This window comes from Pinus tabuliformis, chromosome 6 (genome assembly GCF_031772625.1).
Source record: "Pinus tabuliformis cultivar Carrire ecotype Pingquan chromosome 6, CPIR1, whole genome shotgun sequence".
Classification (NCBI taxonomy): Eukaryota; Viridiplantae; Streptophyta; class Pinopsida; order Pinales; family Pinaceae; genus Pinus; species Pinus tabuliformis.
In genome coordinates this window covers 304,739,665-304,763,083 of record NC_142292.1, presented here as the reverse complement: position 1 = coordinate 304,763,083, position 23,419 = coordinate 304,739,665, and the positions used below count along the sequence as shown (strand labels likewise).

Below are 23,419 nucleotides of genomic sequence, written 5' to 3'. Positions count from 1 at the left end.
AATTCCATCCTCAACTTTTCTCCAATCATTTAAATGTAAAACCTAATAAACACTAAGCTCCATACAAAGCAACTAATTTGCACCTCATAAATTATTTTAAACCACTTTAAAATTAAAAAAAAATTGGGAAAAAATATTTTCTCGCCCCTCACCCATTTCAAACAAAGAGACAAAAGATTTGGTGACCTGGATAGATAATCACAATGATACCAACGTGGAACATATCCCTGACATCGAATATTGGACTTTTCATTGGAATTTCTACGTAGCCGCACAATGAGAATGGAAATGGCTCACGTGGTCTCTTAAGGAAACACTAAATTATATTAGATAAATAGCCTTTTGAATTATGGTAATGGCAACTTCAATTGATTCGATAAGGTTAACAGACGAATGGCTCTTTTACAGATTAAATTTGATTTAGTGTCAACCATTTGATATGTATACTCTCAATTGCACGAGAGGACCCTGCTTCTGCTTGTTCACGGTTATCTCCATTTAATGGCAACCCATTTCACTAGGATGCGAATGGACTGGAAATGAAATACAGGTGAATTGTTGTGATGTGAGAACAGCAAATGCACTATAACCAGGGCAAATTCTCTTGGGTGTGTTCACCAAGGTATAAATTCTATTACCAATCATGCTGGAAATGGGTAGAGTTCATTACTCTTCATCATGGACCAATAGAGCGTTCTGCCAGCCTTCTTATAAGGTATTCTGGGCATCTTTCTTTCTTTCTAGTAAAACAACTAAATGGAACACATGATTTCAGAAATTAACGATATAGACGGCAACACTATATCAAACCCTGGTAGTGTTTTGTGCAAAAATTATGTCACTGGAAAAGAATTGAGCCAGAGAATACGTATTGGCAAAGACAGGCTGCAACACTGTGCGACATCCACTTTTTACTGAAATCATGGTAACCCAAGCTCTCTTCCTGATTGGTTGCATTGCCCAATTTCACAGCATGTGATATTCAAGAAGCAAGCCTAACTGACCCTTTTCCCAAAGTTAGATTTCATGTCTTTGTAACCAGGCTTTGAACAAGCCATACTAGTTTAGTATTTTCTTATTATCCTCATTTTGCTTGTGGTGAACTACTTTTGCTAAAAGCCTAAAACCGATAAGTACATACTCATCATTCTTTGTACCGGACTCTCTGAAATGAGACTCAATTTTGTGTTGTAAGAATCACTGTGATGGCTTCGATATTTTACTTCTATTTATAGACATGATTATTTCTTAGTGTGAACTTACCATTAATTGGAAACCCAGCTCTTACAATTTAAAAGAATATATGTTGCATATATAAAGGGCATAGAAGTGTGTACTAGACCAAATTGGAGTTTTATGATCTACTGATTAGATGTATTTGGAAATGACTTCTATTCCTTAATCTTGGTGTCATGTGCTGTAAAGCATACACAATGTTTTCTAATTATGCTCTGTATAAGGTCATACATGCAGTTTTGTGCTTCTGTACTTGAATTTGAAATCCCTGTTTTTGAATAAACTAATCCCAAGTATACCCAAGGTGAAACTGAATGGCCCATTGTCCTCACTCACCCGTTTAGAATAATAACCCATTTATACATTACCTCCATGATTTAACATCCCTCATTTAGTATTCGACTGCTAATGCAATACTTATTCCACCGTGCATCTGTTCAAAAATGTCATTGGCATATAATAATTAAGCTTTTAAACTAGACAATCAGCAGATAATGCAGCATAAAAGCAATATAAGGTATGCAATTTAACAGACCACCTTGGCACATGACAGTGGGGTAATTAGCATTTGCACTCAGTAAACTTGAATGCACTTGTGGGACAATGTAAAGATTATAAGAGGTTAGTTTAATAGCATGTGAATAAAATGATCTATATTATCCTTTCCTACATTAGTGCACCATCTCATTTCTAGATGTTAAGAGCTACATAAGGGTAGGTGAAAAAACATCCTAGCGGAGCTCAGCTGTAGATCACCATGCGGTGAGTGTAACAGGCATTATGTAACGGGACTACAAAATCAAAACTTTGTAAGATCATGGCAATGTTAGAGCTACCTTAGAGATGACCTAGCAATGCATTATATTGAAACTATTCTGTACCTAAACACAAATCTTTGTATGTAAGTACGTTTATGTACATCTAGTTTTTGTTTATAAGCTCATGAGATTGTATTGGAAGATCATAAAGTTATGGTCTTGGAAATGAGCCTCCAATTTGTCTATTATGGGCCATTCTACACCTACATTCAGTACATTCCTGCCCTTAAGCTAGAACTTTCATGAGAGACATTCATGCTTTTGATGATCAATATGACTTGTGTTTGTCTAATTATATATGGTTTACTTAATTCAAGTCTTCCTATACAATATACGCAATAATAATAAAAACCATAAATCACTTTGAGATCGAACATAAAAGCGATGAGTCAAAGAATTGCAACAAGATCGTTGAACTCCTTAACTTAACTTTAAATTGCAATACGAGGTTTGTGCAAACTTATGAGGCACTGTGCATTGTGTTACTCACCACCAGTGGGTGACCCCATAGGAGAATTTTTCTCCTAGATTTGTCTTTACCCGACGGCCAACAACCCTTGACAACCACCAGTGTAGCCGATATATGTGCCAGTTGATGTCTGCTCCTCGAGCCAGTCATATGTCACCTTGCCCATCTGTCGAGAGCGTATGTTTGAGGGTGGGCCATCCAATCCTAAAGGTATGTCTTTCATTGTGTAATCGGGTGCTTATGCTTGTTTTTCCTTGGACACACTTGGGTATGGATTATTGGGTGACTTGGAAGGAGGAAGGGTTTTGACTATAGTCTTGTTCCCTCACCTTAAATGGGGGGTTAATCCTTAACCCTAGTCCTGAGGGATCTCCCTATTGGCTTATAGCTTCAGGATGAACACTGCTTGGGAAACCCTGATTTTGGTAGCGTGGTCTTGTTTTCCCGTTTCATAATTTTCACTCCCCTCCGCACATTACATGCCCAATTTCATCATCTTCCCTATTTGGGTCCACATGACCACTAAGTCCACAAGGCTCTGGTACTCCCCCCTCCCCTTGTCCACATATCTAGGTTGGGCTTGGAACGTAACCCTGGAGGTTGATGCAGCTAAAAAAAAAGGTTAAAAGCATATCATGGCCACATAGAAAAAGAAGTAATACCACAAACCACAAAAGATGGTCGGGACAATTTATTAGCGTGTGGGAAAAAACCAAACATGAGCTCTTCCCCCTTTATTATGGCCATCACCCTGGTTCCTAAGGCCCCTTGAGTGCCCCCCTACATCATTAAGGAACCCATGCATGTCCCAACCCTTGGTGGGTGATGAACTGCCCCACCTTAAGGGGGTAATTGTGAAAATTCCAAAACTGGAATCCTATTGTAGCAACTGATATTATTTCTTCTAACTGATAAATTAATTATTCAGTTTATTGCTACAACAACATAGAAATAAATACACCGCAACCTTCACAAATAAATTGCGGAGAATAAATAGCCCTGGAACTGAGAAAATACTGGCACACACATAAAAATTAACACTGTTGTTTTTGGACTAAAGTCCTCGGAAAAACCCAATGCGGGAAAACCGGTGAAGCAAATGAGGGTTTTATTATTATGTAGTAAACATTGAACAGAAACAATAACACAAGGGACACCGTTATTTTTGGACAATCATCCCTGGAGAGACCCAATGCGGGAAAACTGGTGCAGCATATATGAGGGTTTTATTATTAAGCAGATTTCATGAATACAACTAGGATGCCAGAAATGGCTCACCCAATAGAGAATTTCCTTAACAGTAGTACCTCTATCTGGAGATAGATATTCTGACAAATCAGCAACCAGATGATCAACCCCACAGTGACTCTGACTGTTCCTTGTGCTAGACTGCGAAAGTTGCTCTAAGCACTGCTCTGGAACTGCGTCACCCTTCAGGAACTGCGTCAGCCTCTCCGATTGATATGCTCTCAGTCTGCCCCACAGAATCTCCCCAACGTTGCCTCTAAAACCCAGCGTCAGCCTCTACGGCCCTCTACACTGCATGCGTCAGCCTCTACGGACTTCTACGTCCTCTGCGTCAGCTCCCGTTGCCTCTGCGTCAACTCTTGCTACCTCTGAATCAACCCTTCTAGGGCCTGCACTGTCTCTCTTGCACTGCGCTGCCTCTCTGCTATGTATTCTTCAGTCTCAGATGAAAATCCCTTGCTGAATTGCCCCTCGCTACAACTGATCACTAACACGATTTCCTCAGCAAACCTCGCCCCAAAAAATCGAATTCTTGATCTCTCTTGGTGTATCTCCAACCCTCAAGCCTCCTCTTATACTTTTCCTGTTGATGATTCAATGATCGAGATTAAGTCCCTAATCAACGGCTAAGATTAGAACTGGCTTGATCCTCGTCACTTAGAACTTTTTCACCCATTTTATATTAATATACATTAATATTTTTATTTTCCTAAGTTTAGACTTAGGAACCCATTAAAAATATTAATTATTTGAATATCTCTTCATTTGGGTGGAATTTCTCCAAACGATTTCTGGGTCTTGGAGATCTCTTGTGCCTTAGCCTCTCCACCAAATTTCATGGCTAGAGCACATCCGATGCTACCAAAAATCATCACTCCCTCTTGGCGAGGAATGTGCTTTAGCAATGCTTCAACATAGAAGCATCACACTGATCCTCCGCTTCGGTCCTCTGTGTTGATGCTTGGCCTGCTCCCCTACATCTACTGCATTGTTGCATCTTGTACTGCTGCCCATGACACTGCCACTGCCACTGCCACTGCTACATCTGTACTGCAGCTCCCTCTCAACATGCTGCATCATTCTACCCATAACACTGCCACTGCAACTCAATGTTGAATTTTCTAAGTCTATCCGTTAGAAAATTAATTTGTATTCTGCTAGTTTATTTCTTCTACTTGTCAATTAGAACAAGTTATTTAAAACATTTAAATACTGAAATAAACACAATATAGTATTATAGTCACAACATATACAGATCATCAGCTGAAAGAAGACATACACACAAGTGACACTGTTATTTTTGGACAAATGTCCCCGAAAAAACCCAATGTGGGAAAACCGGTGCTGCTATTCTGAGGGTTTATTATTATGCAGTATTTCCTTGAGTACAACTGGGTGCCTAATCGACTCACCCTACAGAGAAAAATACACGACAACAATACCTCTATACTCGAAAACAGGTATGCAGAAAACTTGTCCCACGAAACTCTCTCCGGCATAACTAAAGCTCAGCGTTAGCCCTTTTGGCCTCTACGTCAGCCTCCTGCTGACCTGCGTCAACCGCAGGACCCTCTGCGTCAGTCCTCTGAGGCACTGCGCAGCCTCTAGGACCCTCTGCGTCACTCCCTTTGCCCTCTGCGTGGATGACGCAGTCCCTTTGGGCTCTGCACTGTCTATGCTGGGCTCTGTGTGGCTTGCTCTGGCTGCTGCTTTCGCTCTCTGATTCTGCGCTGGTCTCTTGGCATTGTCTCTGCCTCTCTGCCCAGTACTCAATGCCCCCTGCTGCTGATCACTGATTCACTTTTGCTTAGCAACCCCGCTCTAGCAAAATGAATGATTGATCACTCTGGTGTGTCTTCCAACTGACCCTCAAGCCTCATCTTATACTTTTCCTGTTGGTCCATCAACGGCCGAGATTAAATCTCTAATCAACGGCTAAGATTAGATTTGGCTTGATCCATGACTTTTGGAACCTTCTAACCGAGTTTTATATTAATACCCATTTATATTTTATTTTTCTTAAGTTTAGACTTAGGGAACTCCATTAAAAATATTAATTATTTTAATATCTTCCAAACCGGTTAGAATCTGCCCAAACCATTTCTGGGTCTTGGAGATCTCATGTGCTTTAGCCTCTCCACCAATTTTCATGGCTAGAGCACATCCGATGCTACCCAAATCAACACTCAGTTACCGAGAAGTAACTGACTTCACCCAAACACTGACATCTTGGTCAGTTTGGAAGCCTAGTGATGCTGAAGCTACTTCTGCTGCTATCCTGTGCTCCCTTTGCTGCCACTGTGTTGTTGCAACCTTTTCTGTGCCTCTCGCACTGCTGCAACCTCCACTGCGCTGCTACAGACTTCTGCACTCTAGCACTGCCTTGCCGCTCCATCACACCTTGCTCCACTCGACACCTGTCATCATGCTACTATCGTTAAGGGCTCCCATAGTCGTATGTGATCCAAGAGTTTGGGCACCTCAAGGATCCTGCCCCACTTCTGTAGTCCTCTCGACTACAACTCTATGTCTCCCCACCTCTTCTCTAGAGGCGCATGAGCACTCATGGCACAATCATCATCAATCTTGACATCCTTCTCCGCCTTTGCTGGAGCAGCCTTTGAGTCAGAAGCTTCTCCCTTGCTTTTCTTCCTGGGGCACTGTGAGGCATAATGTCCCAGCTCCCCACAGTTGAAGCACTTGACCTTGGAGATATCTTTCTTCTTCCTCTTTTGAACTTTTTGCTGTCCCGTAGATGCTAAAGTTGCATCCTCCTCCTCCTCTCTCTTGATTTGAACTCCCTTACCGCTACTCCTTGCCTTAGTCAACCTCCTGATCTCTTTCTATCGAAGAGCTGCCCACATATCCTCCCAACTGGGGAGAGTCGCTCTGCCCAAAATGCTTTGGACAAATGTCTCCCAGTCCTTGGAGATTGCATTCAGAGCAGTCCTGACCATAAACTCTGGATCTGGTGTAGACCCCACGAAAGTAAGTTGGTCACGAATTCCTTGCAACCTGAGAAGGAACAGATCTATCTCCTCTCCTTTCTGCATCTGATATGACCTTAGCTGATTCTCTAATAACATCTTCTGCTGCACGGAAGAGTCCTAGTATAAGGTGGTCAGTGTTTGCCACATCTCCCTTGCTGTGTTCTTCTTAGCAATAAGTAGTATGACATGATCCTTGACCCTGCCTAGAATTGTGCATTTCACCTTTGCCTCGGTCTCCTCATACTTCTCATTTGCATTAGGGTCAACTGGGACAACAACTGTTTTCAAGGCATAGTCCTTGATGCGATGTTTATCCAGGATTTCCAGGATCCTGGCCTTCCAGATGACAAAATTGGAAGCCCCATCCAATTTGTCCTGATCCCTCAATTCATTCACTGTCATCTCTGCTCCTCTTCTCTAGACTCCCTCTGAGTCCTGATTTACCTCTCGGAAATCTTCTGGTCAACTGTCGAATCACTCCTCTCCAATCCTCCTTTGCCGTTGCAATCCAGATCTAGATTTCTTAGCTAGAAATCTGTCGAGGTAGTGCTTCCCTCTACCATGGTTCAGTCTCCTTAGACAATGTTCTGCACTCACAGAAACAACATCCCACCAGCTCCACAAATCAAAATTTGCTCAGCTCTCTTAGCCCCGACAACTAAAGAATCTGAGCCCTTCTAGCTCTATACAATCACAATGAGCGCTGGATCAGCTCCTCTTGGCCACTGCATCAATCCTTCCTAACTGAGGAAGATGACTTGGCACTGCATAGGTCTGATTTGTCCCCCCTCTGCCTCTGCGCTCGCCTGGATAGCTGACGCAGCTACTGCGTGGGATCCTCCTAGCTACTGCGTCACCTTCACTTAGCTCAGAGTGCTGACGCAAGCACCGCGTGAGCCTCTGTGTCACCTTCTGTGCACTGCGCCCCTCCTCCTTCTGCGTCTTTGGCTCTGGAGCAGCGCTGTCTCTAGGGACAGCTACTTCTCTACTGCAAATTCTCATATTTTCTTGGCTGGTGTCTTCAGTTGCCTCTAATCTGCAATCGCTCTAATACCATGTGAAAATTCCTGAATCTAACACATCAGAAATCCCTACTGCAATTTCTAGTTTACTATCTCCTACTTGTTCTTTACATTAACAAGTTATTTAATTACATAAACATCGAAGTAAACACTATTGTAACCTGCACAGATATATAGATCATGCATTGAAGTAAACAGAAACAATAACACAAGGGACAACGTTATTTTTGGATAATCATCCCCGAAAAAACCCAATGCAGGAAAACCGGTGCAATGTATATGAGGGTTTTATTATTAAGCATATTTCGTGAATACAACTAGGGTGCCAGAAATGGCTCACCCAACAGAGAATTTCCTCGGTAGTAGTACCTCTATCCGGAGACAGATATTCCGGCAAATCAGCAATCGGAATATCAACCCCACAGTGACTCTGATTGTTCCTTGTGCTGGACAGCAAAAGCTGCTCCAAGCACAACTTTGGAACTGTGTCACCCTTCAGGAATTGTGTCACCCTCTCCTGGTTGATTTGCTCTCAGTCTGCCCCACAGAATCTCCCCAACGCTGCCTCTGAAGCCTAGCGTCAGCCTCTATGGCTTCTGCATCAGCCTCTATGGCCTTCTGCGTCCTCTGCGTCAACCCTTCTAGGGCCTGTGTTGTCTCTCCTGCACCACGTTGCCTCTTTGCTATGTATTCTTCAGCCTCGGATGAAAATCCCTTGGTGAACCGCCTCGTTGCAACTGATCACTAACTTGATTTCCTTAGCAAACCTTGCCCCAGAAAATCGAATTCTTGATCTCTCTTGGTGTATCTCCCACTGACCTTCAAGCCTCCTCTTATACTTTTTCTGTTGACGATTCAATGGCCGAGATTAAATCCCAAATCAATGGCTAAGATTAGAACTGGCTTGATCCTCGTCACTTGGAACTTTCTCACCCATTTTATATTAATACACAGTAATATTTTTATTTTCCTAAGTTTAGACTTAGGAACCCATTAAAAATATTCATTATTTTAATATCTCTTCATCCGGGTGGAATTTCTCCTAACGCTTTTTGGGTCTTGGAGATCTCTTGTGCCTTAGCTTTCCACCAAATTTCATGGTTAGAGCAATCCGATGCTACAAAAAATCAACAAATCTATGGATGCCCAACTGGCAATCCAAACAGCAAGAATATCTGGCCAAAATTGTCTAAGGGAATTACCCTTCTCCTGCAAGCAATCCTGACACAACTTCCTTTCATAAATCTGGCTGTCCAAACCCCAACGTGAGCACTTATGCGTTGCCTCTATGTTGTATCCCACATGTGTGGCTCAAATCTGCCTGTGATGAAGTCGTTTTGCCTGCCTCTGCTGAGGAAATTGTCTCTTCGGCACTTTGGTCCCTCTGCCCGGCCTTTGGAACTGAGAACGAATTTCTCTCCAGTAAGATCGAGTTGCTTTTGAAGCAATTGGGCAACGCACTGGGAATAACTCGACCCCTTGTTGTTGCCTTTATGAATCCGGTCCCTCACTGCTTCAATCTCTAGCTCTCTGGCTCTCTGACAACTGCTACTGCTCTCTGGAAATCAATCTGCCAAGAAAATTAAACTACAGAAGTGTCTTCTCCAAGTGCCCATCGATTTCGTCTTATAATTCACTGTTAGAGCTCCAACGACCAAGATTAAAGCTTAATCGATGGCTAGGATCATCTTGGAATCGATCCGTGTGAGTTTCTAGATGATTCTCACCTTGACTTAATTAATACTGATTAATTAACTAGTTTTCCTAAGTTTAGACTTATGAAACATTAAAAAATTGGTTATTAATCTAATTAAGTCTCTTCTAGGTGGAATTTCTAGAAACAATTACTGGGTCTTGGAGATCTCACGTATTCTAGTATTTCCACCAAATTTTGTAGCTAGAACACATCCGATGCTGCAAAAACTAACACTCCCTCTTAGCGAGGAATGTGTTCTAGTGCTGCACACCTTGCCACAACACTTTGTCTCTATATCATCTCTGTTACACTGCTGATGTCTAGCTACTGCTTATTGATTTCTGGTAGCATCGGATGTGCTCTAAGCCTCAAATTTTGCAGGGAGGCTTGGGCACATGTATTCCAAAGAACCCAGAAAGCGTTTGGGGAAATTCCACCCAGAGACAATTTTATTAAAATAATTAATTATTTTTAATGGGATGTGTTGACCCTGCCACCTACACCTACCTACAAGTCAGTGAGAAAAGCTTTCAACCCCACAAGGTGTGGTTGGTGGTAGGGAACTCAGAGAAGGAGTTGTCACACTAATCCCTACTCTCTCCATTTGAGCTATTTCCTAGGTTAGCTAAGTGGGGTGGTCCCTAATGAAAAGTTAAGTTAAAAGATGTGAGTTTCTAGGAGAGCATTATAGTGAAATGGATTACTTTTAAGGATTTATGAGCAAATATGATGTGAGCAACTTGAAATAATAATGCCAATCATAAATATGACAAAAACCATAAAACCAGTGCCTTATAAAGAATTTTCTCAACAATTTAAAAATATATTTTCTCAAAGTAAAATGCAATGCTCTCAAAAGAGAAAGCAAAATAACCCTAAAATGTAAACAAAAATTGCTAGCACAAGATTTGTAAGATACAAACTGTTTTTGAGATAATCAACTGTATAAATCAAAACATGTGAAACATATCTTGCAAAAATCCAAAAATTAGTAACTAACTTGAAAATGTAAAAGAAAGGAAGTGCTAAACCAAGACATCAATATGCAATTAGACTTGAAGCATGAAAATAAAACACTTGTTTGAAGGGATTACAATACTTGATTTTGAAATAGACTTTGCATATGAAAACTCAAACCATCAGAGAATATCCTCGACAACATAGCATATCCTCGGCAGTAGTACCTCTATCCGGAGCCAGATATTCCGGCAAATCAGCGACCGGATGATCAACCCCACAGTCACTCTGATTGTTCCTTGTGTTGGACAGTGAAAGCTGCTCCAAGCATTCCCTGGTACTGCGTCACTCTTCAGGAACTGCATCACCCTCTCCCGGCTGATCTGCTCCTAGTCTGCCCTACAGAATCTTCCTAGCGCTGCCTCTGAAACCCTATGCGTCCTCTGCGTCAGCCTCTACGGCCCTTTGCGTCAGCCTCTACGACCCTCTGCGTCCTTTGCGCTGCCTCCTTCGGCCTCTGCGTCAGCCCTTCTTGGGCCTGCGCTGTCTCTCCCGACATTTCACTGCCTCTCTGCTATGTATTCTTCAACCTTGGATGAAAATCCCTTGCTGAACTGCCCCTCGCTGCAACTGATCACTAACTCGATTTTCTCAGCAAACCTTGCCCCAGAAAATCAAATTCTTGATCTCTCTTGGTGTGTCTCCAACTAACCTTCAAGCCTCCTCTTGTACTTTTCCCGTTGACGATTCAATGACTGAGATTAAGTCCCTAATCAACGGCTAAGATTAGAACTGGCTTGATCCTCGTCACTTAGAACTTTCTCACCCATTTTATATTAATACACATTAATATTTTTATTTTCTGAAGTTTAGACTTAGGGACCCATTAAAAATATTAATTATTTTAATATCTCTTCATTTGGTTGGAATTTCTTCAAATGATTTCCGAGTCTTGGAGATCTCATGTGCCTTAGCCTCTCCACCAAATTTCATGGCTAGAGCACATCCGATGCTACAAAAAATCAACATCCAGTGAGGTCAAATTGTCCTTCTTGAGGCCGACTTGGTGTGGAGGGGACAAATAGCATATTTGACTCAATATTAATTTTTTTACATGATTCAAAAGCCCAAGAAGGGTCTCTTTTAATGGATGATGACTCTAACGACTCAGAATAAATCCTAGAAGTCCTCAATGGGGACTTTGACCTAAAACATGATGACCCAAGCATGAAACCCATGCTTTAATAAGTTATAATAATAATAAAAAATATTTTCTTCATTTTTTTGATAAATAAAAAATATTTTCTTCATTTTCTTGATAAATACATTTATGAAGACCAAACCTAGTTACATATTTCAACACTCCCTCTTAACTAGGGAGGTATTCATAAGTACAAGGAAGACCTCAAGACACATGAACCATGATGAATTTTAGGCATCGCAATGCCATGGACTAGATTCCTGACCAAGGCAATCTATCCAAGGTCTCTCAATAGTTTAGGCACCGTAATGCCACAGACTAGATTCCTGACCAGGGCAATCTATTCGAGTGGGACTAAGATGGACTAAAGCTTTCAGCCTCTTTAGGCACCATCAAGCTTACTTGCTAACCATAAACGCATGGATCTAGGTGCGTATCCGAGTTCAGAGCTCCATGACCAATGCCACCTTCTCTACTTCCGGAACTAGACATCAACACAAAATGTGGGCCAAATGTCCTCCTAGGCAATGTGTCTCACACACAAAGCCTCAACTTTCTCGATTACTCCAATCAGTAACAAATCCTCCCCGATCAAACATATCGGTAACAACAAATCTCTCCTGATCAAACTGATCAATAACAATAAGCATGTAAAACATGCTATCAAACCTCTAAGAGATTTACTTGTACAAGCACAACCCCAATCAGTAACAAACTTTCAAATGTACATAAATAAATACAAACCTCCGGGTCTTTCAGGCAACTAAATGTTGCTTCTCAATTTATCATAGTAAGGCTTTCAAGGGAGTCTTTGATAGAAGATTCCTCAATCATACATCTTCCTTTCCTACTTCTCATGTAGCAACATATCAGATCCTGCTTAGCTCCTCAAAATGTATTCTCCAATTTCTTCTTTTAAGGTGTCCATCATGACTAAGATATGCCCTCCCTTTCAACCAGGGAGATTCCTTTCATCCAAGCTCCCTCTTAACTTAGGGAGATTCTTTTCATCTAAGCTCCGTCTTAACTTAGGGAGGTCAACTTCTTTTCTATGACATCGAAGAATCCTTCATGGCTTCCATCTTTCTCATTAGAGTTCATGACCATCATAACTTTCTTCATCATGCTTATCATATCAGCTTTACTTACGAGCATCTTCACTATCTTGAAGATTATGTACCTGCACAACTTAGATAACAAGTACAATCAAATCTATAGAAGCATGAAGTTAACCATATTAGAATCATATAATAATGGAAACATTCAACTTTAGACATCAAATACCCAAACTTAGTTACAAACAAGAGACACATACTTTTCAACTTCTTGCTAGGGTTTTTGTCATAAACCCTAGACTATATCATCAAGACTTTGAGCATTTCAAACATAACAACCTTCATTACATCTAGGGTTTCAATGTTTCTTTCAAAGGTATGACATACCCTATTACAAACCCTAGAAGAAATTTCAACAAATATAGTTTTACAATGCATCTAACAACTTTAGATCTCACATGTTAGACTTCCACTAGGATTTAGTGCGAACCCCTAGATTTCATACATGAGTTTTAATAATCGAAACCAATCACAATTCAATTTAAAATAACAACATGACTAGCTTCCACTAGGGTTTGTTGTAAACCCTAGATTTTACTAATTCTCAACAATCAAACATCAATCATAACAAAAATTCAGATTTCAATAATCTTACACAAATCTCAAATTATCACATTGTCATCATATATCATAGATTTGAACTTTGTAAGGCTCTAATTTATTCAACAAGAATGTAAGGTCCTGATTTACTCATACATTTTTCTTTAACAAAATATGGAAACTATTTTATGAACTTAAACAGAATTCATAACATCAAAACTTCATTGATTCGCTGTTGAGTACTTAGTTTACTGTGGTTGAAGATGCTTCAGAAGAATTTTCTCCTGTTGCTCCTGTTCCAGCTCCTATTACCAAAAGACCAAAACCACCTAGCCAAACTGGGTACAACCTAGGTACTCAGTGCCAAAGTGTGGCTCAATTGACACAATTTGGTCCCCCGTGCCCAAAAACTTAAGAACAATTGAACTCTTCCTCTCAGTAAGTAAGATTCTCAGAAATCAGAAATTTCCCTTTCTCAGCCTCCCCTTCCTCAAGATTTTCTTCTCTTTTTATTTCTCTACCCACCGCCTTCTTCCCATCTCCATGTCATTATTTTTGTTACGTGTAACTTTTTATAAAAATCAAATCTCATTTGATTTTATGGATTTTATTTTGAATATGTAGGATTTGATTTAATTAAAATTTATTATTATTTTAATAAATTAATTTGATTTATTTAGTTTATAATTTTAATTAATTTATATTATTATTTTATTAATTTTAATTTTAAATATAATTTGTAAATTAAAATTAACATTTTCTTTTAGTTTAAGGATTTATCATATATATATATATATATATATAGGTATTTAAGGTGGTATATGTATTAAATTTGATATATATGATATTCTGGTGAGGTGGAGATTTATTTCAATAATTAATCCATTACCTTAATTTATATCTCTCCCTGTAGTAACCAACATATATATAGAGCGATACATGCGGGTCCATGCATATGCAGCTATTGTATGGAGGTCTCATATGTATGCTAATATTCGTATTTTATTTATAGTTGTAGGTGGGTCATTACAAACATCTACTAAGGTTTAGTTACAAAACCCTAGAATTCACAAATATTATCATCCTAGAGAATCAAACTTTGACTAGGTCTTAGTTCCAAATCCTAGAACTCATGACCATTAGGTCAACACATATATCTAGGATTCCATTATTAAGCACAATCATATCATAACATGTGTTAGTCAAACCCAATGATACAAACATCAATATATTTAGACATACTCGATCAAACTAGGGTTTCGATCGGACAAACACACGTATACCTAGGATTTCATTTCTAGGACATTATCTACAATAAGGGTCTTGCTTATACGCCCTACCAAACCCTAAAGACCTAGGGTTTCAATACATGACACAACAAACCCTAATTTACTAAAACTTCAAAGGTTTGAGATTTCAGTTATCACCATTCAACTCAACCCTAACAAGCTAGGGTTTTCATAACTATACCAAAACCCCAAACATGACATCATCAAAGCATCAAACATTTTCTTTATACTTCATCAATAACCCTAAGTAGGTTAGGGTTTCACACATAATCATCAACATACCCTTAAGTTAGGGTTTTCACAAAGAACCTTTCTAGGGTTCCACAAGAGTAATCAAAGATATGAGGAGTTGGGCCACTTAGGTGTACTTGGACAGATGAGGAGGCTTAGATCACTTCGTGGTGGGTGTACTAGCAGAGTTGTGGATGCATGGGTGCATGTGGGATGCCCTATGGTACATGGTGGCATGGCATTGAGCGTTGGTTTCCAGTGGTGGATGGAGTTGTGCCATAAAGTTCAGGGCTATGCAGAGGAGTGCAGGGGTATGTATTTGTGTGCAGCAGAGCATGACGATTCATAATAGGTTGTTAGGGTGTTGCCGCCAGAGAGATATCCTGATGAGGGAATTAGGCACACCATTCGGTTTGGTACACTCAAATTTGAAGAGCGAGTTGATCACAGGGCCAACTGTGAGCTTCCCTTTATCACTCTCCAACATTGTACATTGACACAGGGGACTTGGATATTGTCTCTTGATGCTCTCATTGCGAGCAACAGGGTCCAAGAGGTTCATCTGAGACAGTTGGATGAGATACGGTGCATCAGGAGAGAGGCTTTCCAGCTGTGGCATATGGTCAAGGTGCGAGTTGGTGGATGCAGGCTTGGGGGTAGTCTGATCTTCTACAGGGGTAACACTTGCACCATCCTTGAGCCCACACTTAGGGAGAGGCATGACCTCGTTTGGGTGAGACATTTCGAGGCGTCTTAGGGGCATCTACAATAGTTGGTGGACCTTACTTGCAGGCAGATGTTTAGAATCTAGGCAGTATTGGGGAGCGATTTCAGGAGGCAGGACGATAAATCCCATTGCACAGGGCAGTTTCGCACGCACCATATTAGTTCGTGATGTATGGAGTCCATATATTGATTGCACGTAGGGGCCTGAGATGTGGTACAAGTTGGTGCCAGCAGCTGTCAGGACTATGCCGCAACCGTTCTGGCTGTGGGATGTGGGGATTTGGTTGGGTGATTGGACACTTTGTTTCGTGATCAATGGGATCAGGCTAGAGGATGACCCAAATCACGCTTGGTTTGACATGCGGGAGAGTGTTGAGCCCTTGTCACACGACAAGGCTGGTTTTCCTTGTTGCTGCTACTGATCAGGGTGAGTGTTGGATGGGTAGGTCGTGACATCATGGAGATGCTTGGGCTAGATGTGGTGGGACTCTATAGATATTGTTGCCATTAGGTCCCAGGAGAGGAGGATACATCTTGCGCATGATGGGCATACCGTCATGATCCGAGTGGCACAGTGACAACATGGTGGCACCCTTTTTAAACAAGCTTGGGATCCGGGCATCACAAGACATGGCAGTATAACAACCCTTGGGGATGAGCTAATTTCTACAAGAGAATATCATTCAGATCTTCCATTGGGCTTTGGTGATTCATTTATGGCATGGGGGACTTCATCAGCATGGCAGGTTGGTCAGTGGGAGGATATCATGGGAAGCCCATGCATGAGAGACTTCACCCCCACGGGGATTGGGTTGTATCTTCAGGAGATTACCCTTGGAGTGCAGGAGGTGAACTACTCAATAGGACAACTTCATGGGGAGTTGGACAAAGTCCTACATTATCATGATGCTCTACTTATTGATAGTATGCAGTGGGCTTTTGGTACCTATACCTAGAAGGACAATGAGCAGAGCAAGGGGTGCTTCACATTGATCAAGATGGCTTGGGATCCTGGTATTGAGAGATTCCTTCATGACAGGACAATGCAGAGATCAGGGATGACTCAATGGCACATCTGGGACCCTAGTATTATTGGCAGTGACAGTGGTGGTCGACAGTTAGAGAGGGCACTTGTTCAGGCATTGCTTGAGGACAAACAATTTTTGGTGAGGAGGACTGTGATGTCCCCAATTTTTATTTTCTGCATTAGAGGCAATTTTGGAAAGAGGGGACATTTCTAGTTTTGGGACTTAGGAGAAAAAAGGAAAAATTGCAGATCTAGTGGAATGTGGGGGCCATAGGAAAGAGAAATTCGACCCAAGGAGGGAACTCACACTCTTGGAGGAGAGAGAAAATAAAAGGAAGTGCAAATTAGGAGAGAGAAAATAAAAGGAAGTGCAAATTAGGAGAGAGAGAAAGAGAGTGGGGACCACAAGAGGAGAATAGGCCAACAAATTATAAATAGAGCTTGAGGGCCTCACTTTTGGCATCTTTGGTCATTTTATAATTCAAACCTTAGTTTCCTTGAGTTGTTTAGCAAAGACAAATGTGTTGTTTAGCACAAGGAATTTCCAAGTGGAATTCCAACTCTTCCTTCGATGAACTTCGAGTGTCACCCTAAGAGAGAATTTGGGGAGTTGATTTCAAATCATTGAGGAGCTATTTTACAAGTTTATTTCAGCAAGTGCTTGCTACTTGAAGGGCGCAGAAGAATTTTTTGGGGGATGAGAGAAGCTAGCAATCAATGGAGTATTGGCTGAAGAATTTGCAGAGAATTATCCCAAGGGAAAACGAGTTTTTCCTTGGTGATTTGTAGGGGTGATAGTGTTGTTAAAATTTTATCTATTGCAGCTACTGGGGACAGTGTACTACAAGGATGCGTCCCCCAAGGTCGGGTGCACGCACCCCTCACACTCGGGATGGGGAGTCTACTGGGGGTGCATTTCCCCGCGCAGCCTTTTTGGGGAGTCTTGGGGAGACACAAGGAGGTGTGTTTCCCTAGTGTGGGGGTCTAGACTCCCCAAAAAGGATGCGTCTGTAAAAGAATATCGAATGAATTAATTAGGAATGAGCTAACAACTCAATGATAATACAGAGATATTTACAATAATAGAAACATCAGGTTTCTATGTAGACTAAGGAAACAATCAGTTTCATCTAAGAAACTGCTAAAAGAATAAAAATAGCAACAGCTAAAAGAATGAGCATTAAATAGAAATAGAAATATTCTAATACCCTCCCTTAATGCTCAATCTATTTACAACACCAATAGACCCTCGGAATTTTACAAATTTATTAGGACCAAGAGGCTTGGTGAAAATGTCGGCGGGCTGCTCTGTTGTGGGAACATATTGCAACTGAACTGAGCCGTCTTCAACCAGCTGGCGAATGTAGTGGCAATGAGTTTCCACATGCTTTGTTCGTTCATGAAAGACTGGATTCTTGGCAAGTTTGAGCACTCCCTGATTATCACAAAATAAAGAAGTAGGCCCAGTCTGGAAAACATGCATATCTGCAAGCATACGTCGAAGCCAAACTGCCTCACAGGATGCCTTAACTGCTCCCCGATACTCTGCTTCTGTTGAGGAGAGAGCCACTGCTTGTTGCTTCTTACTAGTCCAAGTAACAACACCAGATCCTAGACTAAACACATACCCAGCTGTAGATTTACGGTCATCAACCGACCCTGCCCAGTCAGAGTCAGTGTAGCCACTGAGAATAGGATTGGAACTGCGAGTATATAAGAGACCATAATCAGAAGTACCACGCACATATCGTAGCACCCGCTTTGCTGCTATCCAATGATCAGCTTTAGGAGCTGACATGAAGCGGGAAATGTAGCTTACTGCAAAACTGATGTCGGGTCTGGTAGCAGTAACATAGATGAGACTGCCCACTAATTTCCTGAATAAAGTTTCATCCACAAGGGGAGAGGATGACTGTGCTGAAAGTTTGAGCCCTGGTTCCATAGGAGTCGTGGCCGGTTTGCAATCTTGCATTCTGAACCTTTCCACAAGATTTTTGGCATACTTGGACTGAGAGAGAAAGATCTGATTTTCAGTCTGCCAAACTTCAACCCCCAGACAATAATGAAGAAGTCCCAAGTCTGTCATCTCAAAAGTGATGCATAGATCTTGTTTGATCCCATGGATCAAATGTGCAGAGCTGCCAGTAATGATAAGGTCATCCACATAGACAACCACAAACAAGATATCATCACCAGTATGCTTGATATACAGATTTGCATTAGATGGGCTCCGCTGAAAACCCTAATCTGTCAGGTACTGATCAATTTTCATGTACCAAGCCCGAGGAGCTTGTTTCAATCCATAGATTGCTTTGGCTAACCGACACACTTTCTGTTCTTGATCAGCAACCTTGAATCCTGGAGGCTGCGTCATGTAGACTTCTTCTTGGAGATCACCATTTAGGAAAGCACTCTTTACATCCATCTGATGAACTTTCCAATTGAACTGAGCTGCTAGGGCAAGGACAAGCCTTATGGTACTCATTTTGGCTGTAGGAGCAAAAGTCTCCTCATAGTCGATGCCTTCCTTCTGTGAGAACCCTCGAGCCACAAGACGAGCTTTATACTTGTCTATGGTTCCATCAGCTTTGTATTTCACTTTATACACCCATTTGCAGCCTATGGGCTTTTTTTTCAGCAGGAAGATCAGAAAGTGTCCAGGTGTGATTCTTCTGAAGACTCTGGTATTCGGCTTCCATAGCCTGTTCCCACTCAGATGTACCCTTAGCCTCTGAATAGGTTTGAGGTTCAAAAATACTGTGTAGGTTAGCCATAAGAGCAAAATTGACTGTAGACTGTTGTCTGTTCTTATGTCTAGAAGTTCTACCTTCAAGGAGCTCATCATCCCGGAGATCACCAATGGTTTTAGCTCACCATTTAGGCCGAAGAGTAGAAGAACCAATATCAGGATTAGAGGAACCAATATCAGGGGGAGGTGGAGAAGACTCAAGAGCAATAGGGGCAGCAAGAGGAGGGTTAGTTGCTGGAGGAAGCTCAGATAGAGTATTATCAAATACGGATGCGACATCATCCCTCCCATCAGGTGGACCGACCGGAAGAAAAACACTGTGAGGCTAATCCTCAGAACGCTGCTCAGAAGAAGAAAACTGAAAGAATCCTCTGTCTTCATCAAATACTACATCTCGACTGAAGCTAAGACGACCAGTGGCTATATCTATCAGCCTATAGGCCTTGTGATGATCACTGTAACCTGTCATCATGAGTTTCTGGCTTTTGGAATCCAACTTAGAGCGCTTAGCAGGTGGAATCCAAACATATGCAACTGAGCCAAATACTTTGAGGTGACTGATCTTAGGCTTACGACCAGACCAAACTTCTTCAGGAGTTTTCCCTTTAACAGCCTGAGTAGGTGATCGGTTAAGAAGGTAAACAACAGTAAATACTGCTTCAGCCCAGAATTTGTTTGGGACACTCCTGTGTTGTAACATGGAACGAGCCATTTCAACAACCGTGCGGTTGCGACGCTCGACAACACTGTTCTGCTGGGGAGTGTAAGGGGTGGTTAATTGACGTTTGATGCCATGAATATCACAGAAGTTGGCAAAAGCTGAGGAACAAAATTCCCCCCCATTGTCGGTCCTAAGGGTCATGATATTACAACCAGATTCTTTTTCAACTAAGGTTTTAAACTTCTGAAAGATACTGAGAGCATCAGATTTATTTTTTAAAAAATACACCCACATCTTTCTACTGAAGTCATCTACAATAAGTAAAAAATATTTGCAAGCAGTGATAGAAGCTGTATTCATAGGACCACAAATATCAACATGAAGTAACTGAAGTACCTTAGATGCGCGCCAAGATTCTCCATTTTTGAATGAAGACCGATGTTGCTTTTCCGCTTGACAGGCGCTGCATACCCCCAACTGCTGAGTCTGAATATCAGGTAATCCTGACACAAGTCCCTCCCGAGAGAGCTGAGAGAGATACTGCATATTTAGATGCCCATATCGCTGATGCCATAGAGTGCTGATGGGAGAGACACGTGCTGCTAGAGCCACTTCTGGAGAGTCACCGGTGTCAAGTAGCCTGTATATACCGTGGTCCTCTAGGCCAACAGCAACTGTTAGACTGGTCTCCCTGTCAATGATGGAGCACTTGTGTGCACTGAACATAACATCAAGCTGAGGAGAATTCCTCATAATCTGGCTGACAGATAGCAGATTAATCTCCATACCGGGAACATAGTATACATTCAGAAATATAAGTGTGCGTCCACCAGACTGAATTTGAACTGTACCCCTGCCAGCTACAGTGTACTTTTCACCTCCACCAAATACCACGGAATCACTGAAAGGTGAGAAGTCAATAAACCAGTCACGCCTGTGAGAGAAGTGGCGTGATGCACCAGAATCAATGTACCATGCAGAGGAAGGAACATGTTCTGAAGACCTTTTAGCCATAAAGGCGTAAAAGGCAGAATCTGTCTGCTCGGAATGTTCTGCAACATTTGCTGTCTGATGTGGCCCTCCCTGTTTCTTCTATTCAGAAGCAATCCTCTGTCGGCAATCTTTCTTCATGTGACCGAACCTGCGACAGTAATTACACTGCACACTTTTCTTCCTAGCAGGATCAAAAGGCTGAGAATAGCCTTTCTGCTGAAAGGACTGAGAGGACTGGTATTTTGCAGCAAATGCATTTTCCGAGGGCACTGATGAAGCACCACTACCAAACTGCTGTTTCCACCGATCCTGCTGCAGAAGTTTGGTACATAAATCTGGAAACTTCAGATCAACATTTGTGGTCGTAATGTTGAGAGTTTCTATGAAGTGTTCATAAGATTTCGGTAGACTTTTCAGAGTAATGACTACCATATCTTCTTCCTCCATGGTCCGACCAATGGCTTCGAGCTGATCTCGAATGTTTTTGATTTTGTTGAGATGTTCCTGTAAAGATATATGTTCATCCATCATGATGGAGAACAACTGATTTTTGAGAAAAAATGCTCTGCTTTTGTCAGATGTCTCGTGCAGTTCTTTCAACTGTTGCCAGATTTCGGCAGCGGTCTTGCCAGAAGGAATCTGTGGTAACTGATCATCAGCGACAGAGAGCTTGAGAAGCATAACAGCCTCTCGATTTCGATCATCAAATTTATCTTGATCGGTACCAGCTGTACCGGGACGAGGCTCTTTGCCCAAAATGAGCTGATCAAGACGCCTGTATCCAAAAATGGTCAGCATTCTTTGTTTCCAAATGTTATAGTTGCTGCCATTAAAGCGTTGATTTCCTTCTAACATCAGATTGGTGAGCGTGGCCATTTTCCCAAAGACAATACAGAAGTCTGACACACAAAAAAAATGTAGCTGCCTGCTAAAAATTCCTCTTTCAAGATGACTGTACCAAACCTTAACAAATTCTGTTTTGAAAGAAATAGATTTGCACAAGAAAATAACTCAGATCTGTACCAAATCTTGAGTCAGGTCAGTCTTCAATGAGATTCTACAGGACCGTAATATAGATCTCCAACTGCTTGCAATGGTTATAAGTCTGCACGGATTGCTCTAAATCGAGTCCTCCACAAAGTTGAGTCATAAGAATCCACAAGATTAAGTCTTCAGACAACCGAATTGTTTGTAGCCGTTCTGAAAAGAATACCAACAGAATCTCTGCACTTTTAAGCACAGGTCGAAGATATTGAGGTGTCGTATGCAGGTCTGTAGTCGTTCTTCAATGTGTATTCGCTAAGAAAACACAGCCCAAACAGAGCTCAGAATGACCCTGAACACGTTTTACTGTGTATCGATCACCGTCACGTGAAAATGCCGTCACTATAATCTGAAGAATGCCGTCACGTGGTGCAAGCGGGGCCGGACGGGATTCGAACAGGAAGAACAGAAATGCGAGGTCTAACTGTAATGCCTGGAATGGAGCTTCGAGGTCGGAGAACGTGTTGACGAGAATACGTGCCGCTGGAAAGTGCCTTACTGAACTTGATATGTTTTGGGCGTGCCTCGATTCGAAGCTGGCTAGTCCTCGATTCGAAGCTGTTCTGGTCCGATCTCTCAGATCACGTGTTCTAAAGACTGCTCCGACGATTGGCTTTCATTCCCCTCTATCGATTGATAGTAATTTTTGCCCTTTGCCGTTTTAGAACTTGGGCCCCCGGGGTTTCGAATCTTGGTTCTTCGAAGGCGTCGGCGGTCCTGCACGGCTTCCAAATTCGTTGATCGGGTGGCCACGAAATAAACAAGACTTCAAAACAAATAAACTGTTCAACCGACAAATCGACTGCTGCCCCCGGATTCGAAATGCCGGATTTTAATTTCAAGGCAATTTCACGATTCTGAGCACCGCCACAAAGTTAATTCCTCATAAAATGATAATGCAGGAGAAGAATCCCTTTCTGTATCGAGATTGACGACTGTAAGCTTTTATCACAGTGAGCAAAGCCGAGGCTAAGACTCAGTGAAGGCTACCTGGCTTACAGAGGGCTCGACCTTAGAAAGGAATGAAGGAACTCAAGAGATTAGGATACGAAGAGGATAGCTGATCAAGAAATCTACAGACCCTGAGAGCAGTTTCGAAATGAACTACTGAATTTTTCAAACTATGAAAAATTATTTCGAAAAAATTTCTGTGCTCTGATACCATAAAAGAATATCGAATGAATTAATTAGGAATGAGCTAACAGCTCAATGATAATACAGAGATATTTACAATAATAGAAACATCAAGTTTCTATGTAGACTAAGGAAACAATCAGTTTCATCTAAGAAACTGCTAAAAGAATAAAAATAGCAACAGCTAAAAGAATGAGCATTAAATAGAAATAGAAATATTCTAATAGTCTGGGCGTCCCTTTTGAAGGCGGACACGTCCCCCCCTTAAAGTTG

The 23,419-nt window shown here is 41.6% G+C and overlaps 1 protein-coding gene across 2 annotated transcripts in view; it reads left to right on the top strand.

Annotated features, from left to right (window-relative positions):
* Positions 1 to 359: 359 nt before the first annotated feature.
* The window catches only part of KEA3 (K+ efflux antiporter 3), a 365,310-nt gene continuing 342,250 nt past the window's right edge, over positions 360 to 23,419 (top strand). Inside the window, exon 1 of one of the 2 annotated variants that reach the window (XM_089415486.1) lies at positions 360 to 715. In XM_089415486.1, the coding sequence (XP_089271612.1) occupies positions 644 to 715 (72 nt within the window). In that variant the 5' untranslated portion in view covers positions 360 to 643. The other variant, XM_089415490.1, reaches the window with a different exon arrangement.